At 40.8% G+C, this 22,979-nt stretch overlaps 2 protein-coding genes across 10 annotated transcripts in view; one reads left to right on the forward strand and one right to left on the reverse strand.

The window, feature by feature from the left end:
• CRYBG3 (crystallin beta-gamma domain containing 3) overlaps positions 1-18,269 on the forward strand; it is a 129,582-nt gene extending 111,313 nt beyond the window's left edge. For all 3 annotated transcript variants that reach the window (XM_043593920.1, XM_043593922.1, XM_043593921.1), the window contains 5 exons: positions 8,071-8,210; positions 11,037-11,160; positions 14,658-14,816; positions 15,943-16,102; positions 16,699-18,269. In XM_043593920.1, the coding sequence (XP_043449855.1) occupies positions 8,071-8,210; positions 11,037-11,160; positions 14,658-14,816; positions 15,943-16,102; positions 16,699-16,787 (672 nt within the window). In that variant the 3' untranslated portion in view covers positions 16,788-18,269. The remainder of the gene's footprint in view (positions 1-8,070; positions 8,211-11,036; positions 11,161-14,657; positions 14,817-15,942; positions 16,103-16,698) is intronic.
• The window catches only part of RIOX2 (ribosomal oxygenase 2), a 32,217-nt gene continuing 27,432 nt past the window's right edge, over positions 18,195-22,979 (reverse strand). For all 7 annotated transcript variants that reach the window (XM_043593928.1, XM_043593924.1, XM_043593926.1 and 4 more), the window contains exons 8-10: positions 20,764-20,852; positions 19,098-19,184; positions 18,195-18,672 (exon numbers count right to left, since the gene is read on the reverse strand). In XM_043593928.1, coding sequence (XP_043449863.1) covers positions 18,514-18,672; positions 19,098-19,184; positions 20,764-20,852 — 335 coding nt within the window. In that variant the 3' untranslated portion in view covers positions 18,195-18,513. The remainder of the gene's footprint in view (positions 18,673-19,097; positions 19,185-20,763; positions 20,853-22,979) is intronic.

Below are 22,979 nucleotides of genomic sequence, written 5' to 3' on the forward strand. Positions count from 1 at the left end.
AACTTAGCAGGAGGATGTGAATAGTTCATAGAAGAGAGAAAAATGGCTAAAGGATATGCAAAAAATATTAAACTTCACTAGTGATCAAGTAAATGCAAAATAAAATAATAATAAGGTAATATTGCCTTACTTTAAATAGAAACATTTGAATGGTTTGGTTTGGTGGCAGAGAAGTGGGATTATTCATACACAGTTTTTGGAAACAGTGTCAGTTACATGAGGTGGTGCTGTAGGCAGGGCAGTGGAATAAGGATGTTTGTTGCAGTTTATTGATGGATGAAAAGGAGCCACAGCACATCCATGTGAGGAAATGTAAGACAGTGGCTACAATAAATGAAAGTGAGTTCCATGTATTACTAAAGGGTATTATGGTAAGATACTGTAAGTGAAATTTAAAAACAAAAGATGCAGGGGTACCTGGGTGGCTCAGTAAGTTGAATGTCCGACTCTTGGTTTCTGCTCAAGTTGTGATCTCCAGGTCCGTGAGTTCAAGCCCAACATTGGGCTCTGCACTGTCAAGATTGGGATTCTCTCTCTCCCTCTCTCTCTCTGCCCCTCCCCCACTTGTGTGCACACACACTCCCTTTCTCTCTCTCAAAATAAATAAACATTAAAAAATAAAAAATAAAAACAAAGGATGCATAACCATTAGTAAACTATAAAAATACAAGCTGGAAGGACTCACATCTTCAGCATAGTGATTACCTTTAGAGAGAAGAGGTTCAAATTCAGCTGTACCTGTTAATGTATTTATAAAATTCAGTACAAATATAATAAAATTTATTACTTTTGGATGATGGGTACATAGTCCATCTATATATTATTTTTTAATGTTTAGCTTCTTTTAAATAGGTGCAAATAATTTTCTTAAAAAGTGGAGAGGGGAAACCAATTAGAAAGGTAGATCTAGAATGAAACTGATTTTCTAAACCAAATGAAAGCAGTTTTCTGAGGAGGATTATAGTTCACTGGTGAAGTCTGGGAGCCTGACAGACCCTTACTTGTTAGCTGAGTGGCCCTGGACATGTTTCTGACTACCCTAAGCCTCAACTTTCTTGTCTAATAAAGTGTGAGGTTTAAACAAGCTACTGCATGTACAGCCCTTAGCTCATAAGCACTCACTAATTGAGCTCATAGACCATAATTAATACTCACTAAGCAACATGAAGACTACCATTAGCGTGGTAGGTTGAAGGTATTTATATATTTTTGTTTTTAATATGCCAAACTTAAAAGATTCCAGATTAGAGTCATATTAGACATTTATGAGCCTTATTTAAATTTGTATCATTTTACATAACTTTTTGCCAACACACTGTTTGGTATTGCTCTTGAATGGAATGGTTTTAGAAGTATGCATTATGGTTACTTTCCTTTAATTCATCTTACTTGTATTTCCTGTTTTAGCTAGGCATTGTTCATTTGGCAAAGATTGAGATGAATTGACGTTGTCAGGCTATATGGATATGGCTGTTCTCATGGCTGATTGCTGAATATTTTGAAAAGTATACGTTATATTTAGAGTCTAACCAATTAATATAACCCTGAGGAATTGTCAACACCTCTTCCATATATATGGTGATTTGAAACTCAAAGAACTCTACAGTTGCTAAAGTAAAGGTCTATAGTTTTTTTTCTAAGTCAAAAATTACTTAGATTTAAAATTTTTATGCATTATACTGAAGATATGTTTATATAAATGTAGTCCCTCTAGCAGAATACTCTCACTAGGATCTCAGAACTTCAAATTCAGGTGGCAGACAACACTTTTGAAGCCAGAGAGAGAGGTAAGAATAGGGATCATATACGTTGCCCAACTGACCAAGTTGGGAGTCAAGTGCTCCAGACATTCGCCATTAAAACTACTGGCATTTAGAATATGTTAGAGCCACAGTGTAGGGGTTAAGAACACAGCCTCTGGGGTCATACTTTGTAGACGCAAATGCCAGCTCTTACACTTACTGCGTGTGACCTGTGCCTTGATTCTTCATCTGTAAAGTGGGGTTAAAAATAGCCCCCACATCAAAGGGAAGTTGTGTGGATTAAATAAGTAAATAGATTCATAGTCCACTAATCTGAATATATTTTGGGATTTGGGATATTTTGCCCATTTTAAACAGTGATACGGTTCATACATAGCACTTAAGGAAACACTGCAAAAGCGTTCTAAGTAGCACCCCGTAACACATTCCTATTACTGTAGCAAATATATTTATGGCTACACATATTGGAGAAATATTATAAGTAGCCCTCTACTTATTCAGGTCAGATTTTGCTGCCAATTGAGTTAAGAAAAAAAAAAGGGGGGGATGGGGGACTTAGACTAAGGTTTTTGTGTGCTGAACAATGGATAAGGAGTTGTGGATGGATATATTTACATATGATGTCTGGTGCATATGAAAGTGCTGTATATATTAATTATTACTAGTCTTGTCACTTAAAATGTGGTTTAGTTGATGGGATGAGGTGGAGGGTTTTTTTCTTCTTAAAAGTTCGTTCATACAATTTGTTCAAGGATTCTTTTTCTTTCTTAACTATGTTCTCCTTTTAGAAACTGTCTGATTTTTGCCTTAGACTTAACCCAGCAGGAATGTCCCATTACTATTGACCCCTAAGAAGAGCCTTTGGCCCAAAATGGTTGACTGTCTTCTAAGTTAACATGGACTGAGGCCAAGACATTTGTAGAGCTCAAATTGTAGTTAAATTCTGGTGTTTTCTGTTGTCCTTGGAAAGTTCAGATTATTCTGTCATCTGCAGTTTTGAAGACTACTAACAGTTTATATTCCTATTTTCATGTCTGGAAAATGTATCAGAAAAATAGGATTTTAAAGTAGTTCTTCATACTTTTTTCTGAATGATTACCTATCTACCACCTTCCACTGTTCTTTCCACATTAGCACTTATGTTGATGTTCCTAACCTTTAAGTACATGTATAAATCAAATGCATCTATAAATTTAAGTACATTTAAAAATTAAAACCATTTAAATTTAAACAACTTAAATAGAGAAAAATCAAGTTTAAATATAGATCAGACCTCTAGAGGGTGGATAACTGTAAGCGTAGAGATAATAGATGTTCTCAAATGAGAAGTCTAGTCAATGGGACCACTTGGTGATAGCCCATTGCTGTTAGTGGAGCAGCAGGTTGTTTTTACTGATTTATGTAAACTCATAAAACATACTGTCTCGGTGCCTGGGTGGCTCAGTCAGTTGGGCGGCTGACTTTGGCTCAGGTCATGATCTCACAGCTCATGAGTTCAAGCCCCACGTCGGGCTTTGTGTGACAGCTCAGAGCCTGGAGCATGGTTCAGATTCTGTGTCTCCTTCGCTCTCTGCCCCTCCCCTGCTCACACTCTGTTTCTCCCTCTCTCAAAAATAAATAAACATTAAAAAAAATACTGTATCATTCTTTACAATTTTGTTCTCTGTCTTCCTGCATCATCATTTTAAAACCATCTTTTGTGATCCCCTGCACCGCATTTTACATTGTTTCCCAAAGACAAATTTCTAGATTCAGAATTGCTATTCGGGAGTGAATTTGATTCAGTTTGAGGGATAATGGCCATCTTTTTAAAAATGTCTTTGCGTTTTGCAAAAGAGGAAGAAAAATGTACACAGGTCCTATTTTTCTTAGAATAATGCTTAGCATTTAAATTGCATTCTCCTAGTAAGCTTTTAATTTTTTTCCCTCTTGGGTTTAAAACAGTTACATTATGTCAGCCTTAAATGCCTTTAATAGAGGCATCTGCCATTCTACCCCAGCAGGCTCTTCACTGGGGAGAATGTTGCTAACAATTGACTGTGAGCCCTGTCTGGGCTCCTTGCCTGGCTGCCCTTCCTTACTAGTTAGTAACTCAACCAGAAGATGTATGAAGAGATAAGCTGAAATGCTTTTTTAAAAGCTTAAGGGTGAAGATGTTGGAGAAAGTCCAACAGTAAAGGCAGGGGCTTATCTGTGGATTTTGATTATCCATCTTCAGTCACCAGTTTTTAGTGGGTAATTTAGAATCTGCTATTTTTACCTGCTGCTCTGGACTCCTGTAAGGACATTTCTTCCATAAGCTGTTGGGATGCTTCCAGTTTTTATTTTGCAGATAGCAGAAGAGGTGCCGAATCTTACCTGTGGTCACTCAGTGACTAGAGATGAAGCCCTATTCCTGACCCAGTTTGTGGTGTTTACTGAAGGAAAATCAGTGCTCCTGGACAGCCCTTTAAGGCTTACCTTACTGTCTCACTGCACACAGTGATTGTGACGTTCTTTTACAGTATCCTCTAATCCCTAAATCTGTACTCTCCATTACCATACACTAGCCACGTCATTATTTCTTATTTATTGACATTAGATTTATAACATCATATTTATATTTAATATTTACTTAATTAAAATAAAACAAATTCAGTCCCTTGGTTACACAAGCCGAATTTCAAATGATCAGTGACCACATGTGGCTGATAAGTACAGATAAGCAGCATTTCTGCCACTGCAGAAAGTGCTGTTGGATAGTACTTCATACCTTCTTCCCTCATGAGGTAACCTTTGCCACATAATGTAAAGAGAAACTAACTCACACATTTACCTGGAAATTTCTTTGGCATTCTTTTTCTATCTTTCCTTGTATTTCAGAGGAAGTATAGTTCATCTTTTCAAAGTGGTATTTCCCTTCATGGACTGATTCCTAGTCAGAGGTTCTGTACTGATGGGAAACAATGGACTGGACATCTCGCTTCTTCCTTAGAACCATCCCTCTCGTCTTACATTGTTGAGCTTTTTCTATCCTGTGCCACTGTGCCCACAAACATTCTTATGGGCCACCAGCCCATTTCCCTCTTTCTCTTCACCAACATTCTCTAAAATGTGCAATCCCATGCACCCTGTCTACAATTTCTCACCACTCATTCCTCAGTCCCTGTGACCTAGATTCCACCCCTCGTGTCTTGCACACCGCTCAGAGTTCTCTTACAGGTTTCTAGCTGCCTCCTGATTGCCCAGACCCCAGCAGCATTGCCACAGCCACCCTCTTCCTCCACATTGCAAACGTATTTGGACTATGGATGACTCTTCCTTCGCCTTTCCTTTCCCCTTTATTTCCTTGGTGTTTTCTTTTTAGCTGTGCTTTCATAGTACATTTACTCCACCGCCTCCACAGCCTCCTTTGCATGTCTGCCCAGTTCTGTCCTCTTTTCCCTTTCCTCACCCCTACCCATCTCTGTGTCACCCAGATCCTGGGAGCTCCCACGCTCTTCATGCCTGCGGGGGATTTGTTTCCCTGAAGCACAGATCCAAAAGTCCAGTCTTCGGTGGACATTTCTGTTAAGATTGCCCTGTCTGTCCTGTCTGTCTGAACATTAAAAACACCCAGTTCTAAATAGAAGTTCTTAGCTTACATTTCCCTCCAAATTTCCTTGTATGATAAGTTATACCATGGTGCTCCCAGCCACATCTTTGCATGTTGTCTTCTGTATTTACTCATTCCATTTGTTAGCCCTATGTCTGTTTTAGCACTGTGATGGATTTTCTGGCCATCCCTTGTTGACCAGTCCTAATAACCTTCCACTATCGCCCCCCCCCCCCCGCTCCGCCTCCAACACACACAACACACATACACACACACACACACACACACACACTTTAGGGTCTGGCTCTTTCTTGAGACTGGAGTATTTTTCCCATCTACTTTCCATTTCTGTTTTCTTCACTCATGTTGTCTGATATATTTCCCAAAGTCCATTTAAAGAAAAACACAGGGCTACCTGGGTGTCTCAGTTAAGCATCTCAGTTTTGGCTCAAGTCATGATTTCATGGTTTGTGACTTTGAGCCCCACATCAGGCTCTGAGCTGATAGTGTAGAGCCTCCTTGGGATTCTCTCTGTCTGCCTCTCCCCCTCTCTCTGCCCCTCCCCTGCTTGTGTGCCCTGCCTCAAATAAATTTAAAAAAAGAAAAAAAAATACACATACATGCAAAATGTGCATAATAATCACCGATTTAAATTTTTGAGGGGCACCTGGGTGTCTCAGTTGGTTAAGTGACTTCAGCTCAGGTTGCGATTTTATGGTTCACGAGTTCAAGCCCCGCATTGGGCTCTGTGCTGACGGCTCAGAGCCTAGAGCCTGATTCAGATTCTTTGTCTCCCCCCCCCCCCCGCCCCTTCTCCACTCACACTCTGTCTCTCTCAAAAATAAACATTTTAAAAAGTTAAATTTTTGAATAAATAATACATTTCTAAGCTTCAAAAATCAAAAAGTACGAAAGGCATGTAGTCAAAACCTCAGCTCCCACTTTTATCTTTCAGATCCTATTCTCCTGATAGATAGTCATGGAGTAGTTTCTTTCTTTTCTTTTCTTTCTTTCTTTCTTTCTTTCTTTAAAGAAAATTGTTCATGTGTACACGTGCACATTATTTGTGGGCATGTGCGTAAGTTTTCCCTTTAATGCACAAGTGGAAGCAGAAGAAATATGCTGTTCCACACTACTGTTCACTGTATTTACCTCTAAGGAATATATCTTAGAGATCTTTCATAAAGATCTCCTTATTCTTTTTTACAGCTGTATTTCTCTATGAATGTACCATAACTTATTTAGCCAGTCTCCTTTTGATGGATATTTAAGTCATCTGTATCCTTTGTTATTCCAAACACTGCTGCAAAGAATAATGCTTTCATAATTCATCTTGCTCTTATGCAAAGTCAGTTGTTTATTTACTGTTCTGTGAACATCCACATTCCCTGCTGCTAGTGCTCTGTTTCTCATGTACCAATTACAGATACTTTCCTAGGCCCCTGTCCAGAAGCCTTCAAGGACTCCCCATTGGCAGTAAATCTGTCTCTGCCCTGTTAGTGACAAGGAGAAGCAGACAATTCAATACCCCCTAGCAAACAGTGGGGGTACTTGACACTGTTTCCTTTTGGACTCTATTCTAGTTATATGGATCTATTTGCTATTCCCTTAACATGTTCCATGCATTTCTGTCTCCCTTCCTTCGTATAGAGTGCCTTCCCTCCATTCTCTCTGGGCCTGTCCAAATCATGGCATTCTTGAAGACTGAGCTCACATACCACGACATCCACCTTTGTGAAGCTTCCTTGATCCTTGCTCCTTTCTGCTAAAAAAAAAAAGCATCAAGTCTTCTATATTCTGAGAACTTTCACAGAGCATATCCTTTTCTACCCTGGATTACATTTCAATACCTGTGCAATTCTCCAATTTTAGTTACTAGTTAGTAATGACCCAGACACAAGGATGGTGCCTTGCTTTGTCTTCTCATCCCTGAAAAGTCTTCTAGCATGCTGTCTTGCATATACCAATGAGTGAAAAAGAGCAAAGTTGGTTCTGTTCTTCTCTGACACAAGGAGTTGGGGAATACTTACTTTGAATGTAGAAATCACTCCTGCCCCTGTGCATTTTGGCTTTTGGTTGTTGTTAAATTAAAAATGCCTTTTTCTGGGGTGCCTGGGTGGCCCAGTTGCTTGAGCATCTGACTCTTGATTTTAGGTCAGGTCATGGTATTACAGTCATGGGATTGAGAGCCCCATGTTGGGCTCCATGCTAAGCATGGAACCTGCTTGAGATTCTCTCTCCCTCTGCCCCTCTCCTCATTCTCTTTCTCTCTCAAAAGAAGAAAAAGAATGCCTTTTTCTTCCTCCTAGAAATGAGTTTAAGAGCCTGGAGCCATCATGTGTTGGATTCTCAGTGACGGCTCCTGTGGCTTTCTGGGGAAATGGTGCTGTTCCATTCCATGTTCATCCTGTTACCAGCTGAAAGTGCTGGCAAGACCAAAATGTCCATATTATAGCACAGCCAGACCTTAATTGGAACCAAGTGTCCATTTCCATTATGAGACTGAGATTGCTGTTCTAAAACTCCAATTTTAATTTACTAAAACGTGAACAAAAATTATGAGTAGAATTTAGTCTCACCTGTGCAGTTTTGACTATAACATCATTAGAGGGTAGAGCAGTAAACTGTATGCATTCAAGAATACGGTGGATCCAGGGTACCCTGTGTTGTGACTGGGAGGTCACTGGAGATTGGCCACCCTGTATGGTGATGCTTTCTCTTTTTTGCTGTTAGGTTTTTGAAGAACCCTCCATTAGCCTTTTTGCTCTGGAACACTGTGAGGGAAGAGAGTTACATCTAGAAGAGGCTGTGAACTCTGTTCTGAACAAGGACCTGCACTTTTACACCCAGTCTGTATGGGTAAAAAGTGGACTGTAAGTATGGGACAAAGGTATGGCCTGGTTCACTTACTGTTTTAGGAGAGAGCTGCACAGTTGCTTTTTTTTTTTTTTTTAATGTTCATTTATTTTGAAAGCGAGCAAGTGCCAGCAGGGGACAGACGGGGGTGGGGGGGGGGGGGGGTGGGGGGAACGGGGAGGGGAAGGAGAATTCCAAGCAGGCTTCATACTGTCAGTACAGAGCCTGATGTGGGGCTCGAACTCACAACTGTGAGATCCTGACCTGAGCTGAAATCAAGGAGAGTCGGATGCTCAACCAGCTGAGCCATGCGGCCACCCAAGCACAGTTGCTTTTTATCTCTCCACTGCTATTGTTGTCTGGTCTGGAGATGCTATTACTCCTTTTCTTTCTCAACGTAACAAGAGTAGTATCTGTTTACATAAGATTAGGCCATGGATTAGGTCCAGTATATAGTAAATGCGGCAGTCTGGGAGAAGAGCCCTTTGGGAGAGATGGGCTGCCATGTGTTGATAGCATGTGTCTTAGAGTAGGTGGACCAGGTGACCTTGACTGGTTGAGACCACTGCCTGCCTAAGATAACCGACTATTTCTCACACTGGAAGTGTGTTGTTGTATTTTGATTTGACGTCCTGTTTGTTCTAGAGCCTTTTGCTCCAGGGTACTTCTTTTCATGCTGAGGGTTCTGGTGAATCTAGCCCACCCACCAGTGTTGCTGTCCATTCAGGTTGTCAGGGTGGATCCAGGTTGTGTGGGGCCTGCACTTATACAATCCGGGAGACTGCTTTAAGAAAAGGAATGAAAAATGACAGATACATAAATTAGGTATGAACTTGCATATTTATTTAGAACAAAAATGGTAAGAGGCCTGGCAGTGAGAGTCCCAGAGGTTGAGGCCCTAAGACTTCCTGGGAGATCTGCTTCTCAGGACCTATCTGGAGAGTGGCACAAGAGCCTGCCCTGCCTCCTGCACTGTTGCTGTTTTGGTACCAAAAGTAAACTAAAAGACCGCACATAGCTCTTGATGATTAATATAAAGATGATTGTTTTTATTTCTTAGGACTTTTAAATTGTATGATAATCAACTCTGATTATTTAAGTGTCTGGGGATAACAGAAGAGAAAGCCAAGAATATAAATTGATTTGAAAATTAAGTCAACTATTATAATAAATGAAGTTTGAATAGTCACCTGTATAGCAATTTAATTTTTCTTCTTCAGAGCATTTGACATTGCTGTTTCCTAACCATAAATTGACTTACTCTCTCTAAGCATAATAATTCCCATACTAGATACTAGTATATTATTTACCACTTAACTAAGTCTTTTGAATTCTACATCCTGGTGATAATACGACTTTCACAGCATTTTTACACTTTTCTTTACTTTCCTAAGTGGAACTGATAATTATTGACTCACCTGTTGTAATTTCTTTCCATTTCTTGTTTCACTCTTTTGTAGAAAACTGGTACTATTTTACCTTGACATTATTTCTTCTCTTTTTGCTTATTATCCACCTACTCTGCCTGTTCTGGATTCTCTAAGAGAAAATCAGTACACAGAGTAAGGAATAGAGAATGCTTTCTGAAGGTTTTCCTAGGCTGCAGATGGCTCAGAATAGGACTTAATGCACAGCCAGCTGCCCTGTTGACATATTTTGTTTAATCCCCGTATTATCCCATATCTCCAATTTGTCAAGCTTTAACGCTTTTTAGCTATGGAATCCAGTAAGATTAATGTATGGTGCGGTGTAGTTTATTAAAGTCTTGCCTTATAACTGAAACTTCCCTGCCTATTTTAAAAGTCTGCACAGCTGGAGAGGTAGATGAGCCTCTCCATAGTTTAGATTCGTGTACGCAAGAAGGGGCAGAGGGAAGGCCAAATATCCTATTCTTCTCTCCATGAAAAATCAGGCCAAGCCTGATCTTGATTGTGGGAAGCAAGCAGAGTGCTTTGTCTGAACCAGGCAAGGTAGCCAGCTCATCTTCCACACTTAACTTTCTGAAAGCACTGTGTGTGGTGATGTTGAATCCTGAGAATTTCAGATCTTCTTGGCAATCCCAGTTTATTATAACCCTTAGCTGTGGAGCTAAATCAGAGCTCACCAAACTTTTTCCATAAAGGACCAGATGATGATTTCAGTTTGTTGGCCATCCTATCTCAGTTACAACTATTCACATGCCAGTCAGTAAAAGAATGAATGTGGCCACTTAAGTCTTGAGACTCCCCTCAAGGCCCTGAACGCTTCTACATGCTTTAACTTGGCCCCAGTTGGAGGCCTCAAGAGCAGTGAGCAGGCTTTGCAACAGAGCTGGGCCTTAAAGCAAGAGAGTGGATTTCTGTTGATAATTTTCAGTTGTCCTTGGTGACCTTGGAGAAGTTATAGAAGGAGGTGTGCCTGGGAGTTCCCTGGAACCACCTAGAGAGACCCTGAAGGACACCCGGCGATGAGCCTACGCATGGGAGAGTAAACCTAGTATTTTGTAACTGGTAACAGGGAAAGGCTGTGGTCTGTCTTTGAATGTTAAACTGTTACAAAAAAAAAAAAAAAAAAAGACAGCATTATCAAAGACACACAGAATTTTAGACCTGGAGGGAACCTTGTTTTAGAAGTAAGGAAACCAGAATCCTAACTGGAATGCAAATCTTCTGAGCCCCACCAGTGCAGTGGGCTTCCTCCCAGTCCCTCCTATCCTTTCTGTTAAAAAACAGTTATACATTTTTTCTTTGAAAATCTACAAACCCAGAAGTTTTAAAGAATGAACCTTGTACACAAGAAGGTGTTTTTGATAAGAGATTGCTTTTTGTTTTTAAGTATTCTGCTTTTTTCCTGCTTTTATATAGATGGATAGCTTATGAAGGATCCAATTTCTTAGGAAGACAAATCCTACTCGAGCCTAATGAGATCCCAAATTGGACAGCATTCAGTGGATGGAAAACAATTGGTTCCCTCCGTCCTATGAAGCAGGTAAGGAGAAGAGAAAAAACCCATAAGATCCAAAATAGCTTGATTTTTCTAGTACAAATGTCATGAACCACAGCATCTGAAATATTGACCATTTAGTTTGACATTTATGTTACAAGGGGATCAAATTAGGATGAGAAACCGTGTAGATGTTAACCAATTCATTAAATTGTGTCTAAGGTCAATGTTGGGTTTTAGGTTTAAGTCCACAATCTTACTGACCTTGTTGACCTTTCATGGAAAAAATAAATATCATCAGGTCTGTGGAAAGCAAACGAAACAATGAAGTCAGAGACTGCCCTAGTTTTACTTTCTGAGTACTTGGATGTTTTCCCCTACTTAATAAAACTCAGGATGGATCTTACACACCTACTGCTTGTCGATCTTCCGTTCAAAAGCTTCTGGGTCACAGAAAGGAAATATCAGCATGTGTGGAGCCATGGGAGGTTTCACAGAAGTGGGAAAGCCAAGCCAGGCGATCAGGCGCGATCGTCAGTGGATATGCCATTTGACTTCTAATTTGAAATACTTCTCACTTGATTCCAACAACAGCCCTTTAAGGTAGGAGTTGTTATTCCCATTTTCCAGATGGGAAAATAAAGGTCAGAGAGGTAAAGCAAATTAGCAAAAGTCCTCCAACTGTCAGAACCAGGATTTGAACCCAGATTTATTTTCTAAAATTTGTGTTGAGCAGCCACACGCTTAACTTCGTCCAAAATAAGATCAACATTTACAGAGTGGCACCATACATTCCAGGCACCGAGCTGAGGGTGGCATAGTGGATAGAAGTGCTGAGGCTCTGATGTTCAGATTGGACATATGGCAGCCAGTAAGTGGTCTTGCTGCCCCTGCCCCCCGCCACACACACATCCACACTGTGCCCATTCCCACCACTCTCTGGTTCTGTTGGTTCAAATCCTGGCTCTGCCACTTGTAAGCAGTGTGACTTTGGGTGAGTCACTTCATTTCCTGGCACCTCAGATTCCTCTCATGAAACAGTGATCCCCTTGCTCACCTCTCAGTATTGTTGTGAGGATTAAATAAGAACATGTATGTGAAGAGCCTGACACGACATCTGGCTTACATTACTGTGGGAACACATTTATTTTGAAAGTTCCTTCATCGGTGTCCCTTGAGAGAATTAGAGATGCTCTTCTGAGTGACACTAAACGTGAGCAGGCTTTTCCTGGCAAAGAGTTGGTGGTACAGTATTTCATGACCTTCACATCTGGCTTTTTCCTCACTCCGGTCACATGAGATGGTGGGTAATCCTACTGAAAACCATAGGAAAAAGCAAGGCAGAAGTGGGAATTCAGTTTAGCTTTTCCCAACTATATAATAATGCTTAATCCTATGTTGTTAGGAACTTTAGAGGCCAACCTAGACACTAAGGCTATCCTCTCACTTGTGAAATGTAGCTCCTTACTGGAGAAGGTCTCTGTGATTGTTCAGGGTCCCGAGATCAAGGATAGCTAGAACAACAACCTCTAATTTCGCATAAAAGTTTTTTGACAGTTAACACTGTGTTGTTATTGTGTTGTGCTTTAGGACCTGATTCCCATTCTGGTTTAATAATCAATTTTAAGAATATTTTTATAGATTATTTTGTCTTTGTTTATTTAGGCCACAGCTTTAGAACCCAGCGAAGGAATTCTGGGTTTCTAAAACAGTATTATTATGGGTCATTTCCGTTTTGGTGAGGCTCTCGGTACTGCTGTAATTCATCTTCTTGTATGGAAATTCAGGAATAATTAAAATGCGATCCTCTTTGAGTTTGGGAATTAGGAAGTCACTAAGGCACTTATAATGCACATCACTATTTTAAAGTGTAATTACAGAAGAGTCAGACTACAAGTGTGTAATAAGGGTAATTAGTACTTTGCTTGAGTTAATTGATTAAAACTGTAATGTTTGGTCCTAACATAATTGGAATTGTGTCCTCTGTGAAGGTCACACCTCACGCCTGTTTTCTGTGTGCAAAGTAAAGAAACTAATAAAGCTGTACTGAAGCCTCAAGAATTAAAAATTGGCAGTGGGAGACTTACAGAATTATATCCCTCCTATAAACTTATTATCAATCACAGATACTTAAGCACATTCATTACTGTGTCAGTATGAATGCGGTAGTGCTCTGAAGCATTGAAAACATTTTGCTAGTAGAGGTCTTTGTTACCGGCTTTAAATGGCCAGATACAAATGTGTCCTTCTATTTGCCTAAGTACTCAGAATGTTTATTTCCTTAGAAAGGCCGAATGTGGCAGCAGTATACCAAAATTCAGCTGGCTTTCAGTTGATCTGAGTTTCAAAAGAGTAGAATATGGCGGGCTTACCATGATGCATTATTGCATTTACCTAGCACTTGAGTTTCTCAGAGTGGAAGTGCTTCCTTATTAAATAGATGGTTTGTTATTATCTAGCAGAATTCTGATTAGGGTGCCAGCATATGACCCAAGGTGGGGATGTGGAGTGTCTTGTATTTTATTTCATTAAGACAGGAGGCCTATGCCTGAAAAAATGGTTTCTGAGGCGTTTCCATCCTGTGCTGTGTCCCTTCCTCCTCTGACTTAATTCACACCACCACCTTCTCTTGTTCTCTGTGTCTGAGGATAATTAGTACACGTAAGCAAACCTTAGAGCATCATGGTTAAGAGGGACAGTTTTGGTGAAGGCCAACCTGGCTTCTGCACATCTGTGTTAACTTTGTAAATTTGGCTCATAATTGTACTTTCTTAAAGGGTTCTTCTGGTTATTGACTTGGACAGATAATACAATAGCCCAGAAAGCACTTATTTTAGCACGCTGTTTGACATATACTAAGCTCTCAATAAATATTAACTATTATCCTTAGAGGCAAGTCCTAGATTTAATATTGTATTTGAAAACTTTGTGTATGTATTCCAGGCCCAGGGGATGAAGTTCTTGAATACCCACATAGTGATTAAACATACATAGTCTCTTCTCTTGAAGTGTAAAGGTCCACAACGTATAAATTAAACACACTACCACAGCTGCTCAGGCCCTCAGCTACCTGGGTTTTTCAAGACTTTCACAGCAGGCGTCTGGCACTTAACAGTAGCTCAAACAGCGGGTCTCATTATTGCAGTGTTCGCTAAGTTGTTGTTAGAGCCTTGTAGGTGTGCAGTATCTCGCCCTCCTCCTCTTCCCCTTGCTCTCCCAGCACAGATGGGACACCCTGGTTCCTGAATGAAACTGAGCAAGTCCGGCATGCTTCACTGCCCCTTGCCATGTGGCATTTTAATGAATGAAACTATTACCTTTCACTTTTCCAAAAGGGCCGTGTTGAGAAAAGTGTTCAGTGACCTGAGGTCTGTCAGTAGAAAAATAGTAACTTAAACATACTGACTCAAGGGAGGAAGGGCGCAAGTGCATAGCAAGCCGAATTCCGTCACCGCCTGCCTTCTAAGCTGCTGTCCTGTGGAAGGCTTGATTGCCAGGTTCATAATGTTTTTTCCTAATTGGCGGTCTGTCCCCTGTGCTAGCCTGCAGTGTACATCAGAATAAGGAACCGGGCCCAGGACGAGTACCTGACCGTCACCGGCAATGTCGCTGACACAAGGGCAACATCTGTGTGCGTTTCTCCCTATAGCGGAAAGACCACTCAGGTTTGGCACTACTGCCGAGGACTCTTCAAGTCCAAGGTAACCACCCACTGATACCTCACCCTGCCTTTTGGCTTTTTCTTTTGGAAACCAGAATCTTGCCCGATGAAATGGGAGTATAAAATAATGCAAAGGTCGGGGCACCTGGGTGTCTCAGTCGGTTGAGCGACTGCGGCTCAGGTCAGGATCTCGCGGTCCGTGAGTTCGAGCCCCGCGTCGGGCTCTGTGCTGACAGCTCGGAGCCTGGAGCCTGCTTCAGATTCTTTGTCTCCCTTTCTCTCTGCCCCTGCCCTGCTCGCACTCGGTCTCTCAAAAAGTGTATAAACATTTAAAAAAATACTTAAAATAATGCACCTTCCTAGAAACAGTTGCATGATTATTCAGATACTGTGATGTATATTACTAAGGCTTTTCAGTGAAATCGACTTAGAAACTGAATTTTCTAGATGGGAAAATTCTCTATTTGAAGTGAAAAACTAAGGTTATCACACACTGGATATGCCTAAATGATTTTTTTAAAACCAGTGACAACTCACTGGATTCAACTGGACATTGTGCTTTTGTGACACATTCCTTACTGTGGCCCAGGTAAAATCAGGTGTCTGTGATTTAAACATGTTGAACCTTTCGCTTTCAAAATACACAAGGAAGCAGTAGTACAAGAAGTTGTTACTGGAGAAAGCTTAGAAAAACCAAGTTTACATTGTGATGCTCCATTACATTTGATGCTCTGGGGAACAGAACACCAGTTTTATTATGTCACCAATGGATTGCCTACCTTTTTCTCATCAACAAAAATGAAAAGCACTTAAGAGTAATTATCATTGGCTATCCAGCACATCACGGATGCTTTTATAGGAAAACCAAGCTCCAGTGATCCGATACGTTTATGCTAATAAACATTTAATTGTAATGCAGCAAACCCTCATTGACCATCTGTTGTCAGATGCAGGTATCCTTTTAAAAAATGAGCACCTCTATTTCAGTAGATCTATTTCTGTACCATCTCCTTCTCTCAGCCATAAAGAAGACTTAAAAAGTTAGTGGGATTGTAACTATGCTATACAGTCTTCTTTTTTAGGTGGGAGTTGTGTAAAGAAAAGGGACCCCGTTCACTTGATTCGAGATAACACAGTGCTGCCAATTTTTTTCCTAATCCTCTTAGGCCAGTGATACATGCCTGGATGTGATTGGTGGCCGGGACACACCTGGAGCCAAAGTGGCTCTATGGACCGAACACGGACGGTTCCGGCAGAAGTGGAGGCTGAACAGAAATGGAACCATCAGCTCCTATCTCAGTGATCAGCTTGTCCTTGATGTTAAAGGTGGGCCTTTGAACAAACCCACAGGACAAACCTTAGAAGGTTTTTGTACATTAGTACAGTTGTAAAATCCTCATTTGCTACGTGATCTTTGAGAACATTTGTAAATGTGAAGCTTCATCAACTATAAGATGTCCTGTTTCGTAGAAAGAAACCTCTTTTTGCTGTGAATTGCTGTACTCCTTAAAAGCCCTCAGTTAAAACTGACGGTGGGTATTGTTCAAGCTTGTTTATTAGCAAGGTCCGGGCAGTTGCTTTAACTGGCTTAGTCATAGCCACTGTCCGTGTGGAAGCAAAATCACAGCCCCTGACATTCAGCCAGAGCTGCCTCCGACCCAGTGCTTTGACTGCAAAAGCAGTGTGCCCCAACAAAGCGATTCTGAACAACAATTTACACCCCTTAGTTTTTCAGTTTGAGCCATGATAAGGTCCGGTTTGAGGTTAATAACAGCTAAGCTTATTTAAACTCAGTTTTCCATCTCAGGCTGCTCTATAAATCAAATATTAGTCTACCACACAATGGGCTGAACAAAAGCTTGTGAACATGGTTAAGCACCTGTGTGAACAAATCATCTTTTCTTTTGGAATTTCTATTGTAGGAGGAAATTATTATGACAAGACTCATGTAATTGTAAATCAACCCCTGGAGGGAGAAGAAACACAGAAATGGGACATTGAAATATTGTAAGAGAACTGGCAACATCTCGAAAAAGAGCAAAGGAAGAAGGAACTTCACATCCCATGGAGAGCAAGCTCCTTGTCCTCAGACTTCTCCATCACTGAGCAGAAGGTTTTCTCCCAGGTTCCAAACCATTGTTGTTAACCGTGGAAAAGCTCAAAGTGTTCTTGCCAGCTATTCAGTGTTCCTATGAAGAACACATGTTCTGATTTCTGTGAAAGGTTCTATTCCTGCTTGATCTCCATCAAGTGTGTGTTTTCTCTCCTAAGATCCTCCTAGTAGATGGGTGTGAGTGCTAAGCACAGGACAACAGATTCCTTTAGGTCAAGTTGTACTTTTCCTAGAAGATAATTTTTTAGCAATACCTGAAAACATATTTAATAAGCCTTCCTATTAAGCTGCTGTATTTAGGTAAGCCTTAAAGGTTCTTCTCTATTGAAGCTTTTATAACAGAAGCACCTTAAGTATTCATACCTGTAACTGACCCCAGGGAGGACCTCAGCTTTGTTAGGAAAAAGGCTCAAGTACTGGCATATTTTCTGTGGCCAAGCTAAAAAAAAAAAAAAAAAAAAGCACAAATAACCTGTGGCCATCCTTTTCCTCCGTAGTAACAGGCACCCTTCAGGGTGGCAAGCCTGTAACCAGTGGTCACCTGTCCTGGTGCTGAGGCCTCATCCTAGATTCTGCCTGATCTGTCCTCGAGGAGTGTTTAGTCACAGTTTTCTTTGCTGAAGTAAATTTCAGATGTTCAAATGAAAACCCAAATAGTATTTGAGCCTTGACTCTACCATTTTATTTAATTAAATGACTGAAAACTCAGCTTTCCATTTATAAGCAAAATCAGGTTGGATATCAAGTAATGGTTACCACCTTTAAAAATTAGTTTTTAGTATTTTTTCCTCCTGAGTTGGTTTTAAACAAATTGAGACAGCTGTTCCCCCTCATCCCCAACTTTTACCAGAAAGCAAAAAACCACCTATTTTTATATAGATTCAATCTGCTAGCAATATTTTTAAATATCCCCCTATAAGCACTTTAGAATATAAAATAACAGTGAATTGTTTAAACACAAAGACGCGCTATTTTGAGCATTTTTTTTATAGAGACTTGGTCTTTCCGTGTAAATATTGAGTTTTTTTCCTTCACTCTCAGGCTTTTTGTCATCTTTGAAGCAGCGTTGTAAAACTCCCTTAAGCCCATAGATGTGAGTGCCTCTCATTAGTTTGGCAGTATTTAATGAAACTTATAGGGGTAAATTTATTTTAATGGGGGGGTTATGTATACACAAAGGTATGTATATTTTCATTGTAAAAAACCAATTTAAAATTTCTTTAATTGTTGAAAAGATTTTTATAGAGCCAGTGAAGCTCTTTAAAGAAGTTGTTTCTTCCAAAGAACAAAGCCAGGTAAATGACATTCAAATTTCAGTGATACATTTATTGGAGTTGTACCTTTTCTACCACACTGGATTAAAGAAGTTTGTCAAAAGTACGGTTTTGTTACTTTCTGAGACATATACTTCATCCGCCATTCTTTCCTCCATGTGCCTCTGTAATACACATGGCCAACCAACTTCCTGAAACAGGGAGGGCTCACGTTGTTAGGTAAGGACAGTTGTAGAACCATTCCCAAGCTGCTGACTGAAAGCAACAGAAGCTGCCTAGCACATAAATGTTTGTTCCTCCTCTTCTCATATGTATGTAACAGATGGTCCATTCTCAATTCTGGAAAGGCACTAGACTACCTGGATTAAGCATTCTGTCCAGAGGGATAACACCAGATTTTCCTTTTCCTCATCTGTAGGAAGTTTCAGGTTCTTTACAGAAACAGCTGGATGGCCCCAAATTTGCTTCAGTGCATCCATATGTGATAAAGGAAAGCGAAGTCCATGAGACTGAAAAAGGACAAACCATTTAGATAAAAAATGTACTTTCATAAAAAAAAACTTGTATAGTTATCAGTACATCATTTTTGATAACCTTAAAATGAGGCAACCTACAGAACTGGCCAATTCCCATATAAAAATTTAGACTTTATGAAAGGCATCCTAGTTTATATAATAGTCATTTGCACTGCTTCATATTTATTACATTACACATTTCCTTCAAGGCTGCAAGTCCCAGCTAGTATCTTTTAAAGCTGGTATATGTACATCACAGAAGTGTCTGGCTTCATCATCCCCATGCAAGGGCTTTGTCAATTGTGTGAAACGTTAAGTCCATGCTGCGATCATAAAACACATCACCCATAAATCAAAGGTAACACATTCTTCCCAGCCACCACCAAATCACAGGAAAGACATTTTAGGTTGGAACGGACCTCTGTTTCCTCATTTCCCATCATGTGTGTCTCTCTCCTGTTCTTTAAGGAATGATAGATGTAAATCATCTTTTCCTGAGTTTCGTCCTTTAAAAGAAAAAAGGGGAGGGCTGGGTTAAGTTGTCAACAACAAAATAGGAGGTGACTACTAGGAGTGTTTTCCAATAATGAAATTCAACACCCAGAATACTGTAAAGAATCTTTTTTGACACAAAATGATTATATACAAGGTATATATTATAATCAGATTACTATTTGTATGTAACAGGCACTTTTTAAAGAGTGTAGCTGGTAGAACATCAGGAATGGGGTTTAAAAAAATGTTTACATACCAACTTATCAATGAAACACAAGTTTGTTCCTTTGATCCTAAGAGCACGGTTTTATGTCAGAATTTGACATTCCCAGTTATAGATAAGCTGACAATTTATGAACACCATGGAGCAAATATTACCAGCCACAGGAGCTATAAAAACTTCCAATTACAGTAGCCTCCCAAATAGTCCCAACTTCCCTTCCTTTCCATCCTACACAGGGGGGTTTATCATCCTAATCAGAACCCTCACTCATTCCTGGTCACTTCTTACATCAGGGTCAAAGACCTTGGCCTGATACAGAAGGTCTCAAATTCTGTATATCAGAATAATTCTGATTATCAGAATAACTAGGATTTTTTTTTTTTTAATAGGAATACAAGAGTGTATACTTCTGAGGTTTTTTTTTCCTGTGTGTTTTATAAATCAGTCCTCTCCAGGTCTGGCCATGATGGCTGTGACAGTCTGCTTATAGACACACCTAGCTGCCCCACACTCTCATCCCCTTCCAATCATTTATGGAGTACCTATCAAGATAGCGAATTAAAAGGAAGAGGGTGAAGTCATAGGGCAGGGGAGGGTGTCCAGGGAGCTTTACTAATAAATACAGAAGCTCCAACCCAGAGCAGATGAAACCCAGGAATTTAAAACTTCTAAAACTTTTCCAGTTGGGGCACCTGGGTGGCTCAGGCATTTGTGCCTCCGACTCTTGATTTCAGCTCAGCTCATGATCTCACAACAGTGAGATCAAGCCCTGAATCAGCATGCCCAGCATGGAGCCTGCTTAAGATTCTCCTTCTCTCTCTTTGCCCCTCCCCCACTGGCACTCACTCTCCAAAAAAAAAAAAAAAAAAAAAATTCCAGTAGAGTCAAGGATCAGTTAGCCAGTTTTGGCAACCATAGGATTAGGTGACAAGGTTATGGAATGTCAACTTTCTTCTCCATGATCTACAAGATAGAGATTTTTTGAAAAGAAACCTTCACAAAGCCATATGTAATGATAGATTTGGACAACATTCAGGAGGCGAGAGGGACTGAGGGAGGTGCATGAACAAGGGTCTGCAGTTATCTGAGCAAGAGCAGTATGGCCTGAGACCAGGCAATAATCCCCACATGAGGGGAATAAAGGAGAATCTGTGGGGATGAGGGCAAGCCCCAAACATCCAACAGGCAGGCCTCTCTGGCCCAGTGAGATGTAAGCACCATCTGATTGATGTAAAGCCAGGGCACAAAGTTATGAGGACAGATGCATGAGGGGTAAAGGCAGGGGCCGTTTGTTAATTTGATAACCTGAGGCCCGTGACAGAAATGTTCGGAGAAAAGAGGAAACCTCCTCCCCTCTGTATACTCACAGACTGATCCTGATGCAGCCCTACTGTGAGGATGGTGTGTTCTTTAAACTGCAGTCTCACTGTGCTGTCCAACCTTGGGAACTGTCCACCTAGAAGACCCACAGGGAGAAAGACAAACTTCACAAGAGGAAACCCAGGTTGAATCTTGTCTGTGGGTAAAATCTAAATGTGGGGTACCGGGGTTGCGGCAAGATGGCGGCTTAGGAGGACGCTGGGCTCACCGCACGTCCTGCTGATCACTTAGATTCCATCTACATCCGCCTAAATAACCCAGAAAACCGCCAGAGGATTAGCAGAACAGAGTCGCCGGAGCCAAACGCAGACGAGAGGCCCACGGAAGAGGGGCCCCTCCTGAAGTGGATCACCTAAGGAGAAGCGATCTAAGCCTGCCCCTCCTGCCCCCGAGCACCTTGCCTACCCACCCCAGCTAATACGCCAGATCCCCAGCATCACAAGCCTGGCAGGGTGCAAGTAGCCCAGACGAGCCACACCACCCCACAGTGAATCCCGCCCCTAGGAGAGGGGAAGAGAAGGCACACACCAGTCCGACTGTGGCCCCAGCGGTGGGCTGGGGGCAGACATCAGGTCTGACTGCGGCCCCGCCCACCAACTCCAGGTATACACCACAGCACAGGGGAAGTGCCCTGCAGGTCCTCACCACGCCAGGGACTATCCAAAATGACCAAGCGGAAGAACTCCCCTCAGAAGAATCTCCAGGAAATAACAACAGCTAATGAGCTGATCAAAAAGGATTTAAATAATATAACAGAAAGTGAATTTAGAATAATAGTCATAAAATTAATCGCTGGGCTTGAAAACAGTATACAGGACAGCAGAGAATCTCTTGCTACAGAGATCAAGGGACTAAGGAACAGTCACGAGGAGCTGAAAAACGCTTTAAACGAAATGCATAACAAAATGGAAACCACCACAGCTCGGCTTGAAGAGGCAGAGGAGAGAATAGGTGAACTAGAAGATAAAGTTATGGAAAAAGAGGAAGCTGAGAAAAAGAGAGATAAAAAAATCCAGGAGTATGAGGGGAAAATTAGAGAATTAAGTGATACACTAAAAAGAAATAATATACGCATAATTGGTATCCCAGAGGAGGAAGAGAGAGGGAAAGGTGCTGAAGGGGTACTTGAAGAAATCATAGCTGAGAACTTCCCTGAACTGGGGAAGGAAAAAGGCATTGAAATCCAAGAGGCACAGAGAACTCCCTTCAGACGTAACTTGAATCGATCTTCTGCACGACATATCATAGTGAAACTGGCAAAATACAAGGATAAAGAGAAAATTCTGAAAGCAGCAAGGGGTAAACGTGCCCTCACATATAAAGGGAGACCTATAAGACTCGTGACTGATCTCTCTTTTGAAACTTGGCAGGCCAGAAAGAATTGGCAAGAGATTTTCAGGGTGCTAGACAGAAAAAATATGCAGCCAAGAATCCTTTATCCAGCAAGTCTGTCATTTAGAATAGAAGGAGAGATAAAGGTCTTCCCAAACAAACAAAAACTGAAGGAATTTGTCACCACTAAACCAGCCCTACAAGAGATCCTAAGGGGGACCCTGTGAGACAAAGTCCCAGAGACATCACTATAAGCATAAAACATACAGACATCACAATGACTCTAAACCCGTATCTTTCTATAATAACACTGAATGTAAATGGATTAAATGCGCCAACCAAAAGACATAGGGTATCAGAATGGATAAAAAAACAAGACCCATCTATTTGCTGTCTACAAGAGACTCATTTTAGACCTGAGGACACCTTTAGATTGAGAGTGAGGGGATGGAGAACTATTTATCATGCGACTGGAAGCCAAAAGAAAGCTGGAGTAGCCATACTTATATCAGACAAACTAGACTTTAAATTAAAGGCTGTAACAAGAGATGAAGAAGGACATTATATAATAGTTACAGGGTCTATCCATCAGGAAGAGCTAACAATTATCAATGTCTATGCACCGAATACCGGAGCCCCCAAATATATAAAACAATTACTCATAAACATAAGCAACCTTATTGATAAGAATGTGGTAATTGCAGGGGACTTTAATACACCACTTACAGAAATGGATAGATCATCTAGACACACGGTCAATAAAGAAACAAGGGCCCTGAATGAGACATTGGATGAGATGGACTTGACAGATATATTTAGAACTCTGCATCCCAAAGCAACAGAATATACTTTCTTCTCGAGTGCACATGGA

The sequence above is a fragment of the Prionailurus bengalensis genome, chromosome C2 (assembly GCF_016509475.1).
Source record: "Prionailurus bengalensis isolate Pbe53 chromosome C2, Fcat_Pben_1.1_paternal_pri, whole genome shotgun sequence".
NCBI classification, from domain to species: Eukaryota; Metazoa; Chordata; class Mammalia; order Carnivora; family Felidae; genus Prionailurus; species Prionailurus bengalensis.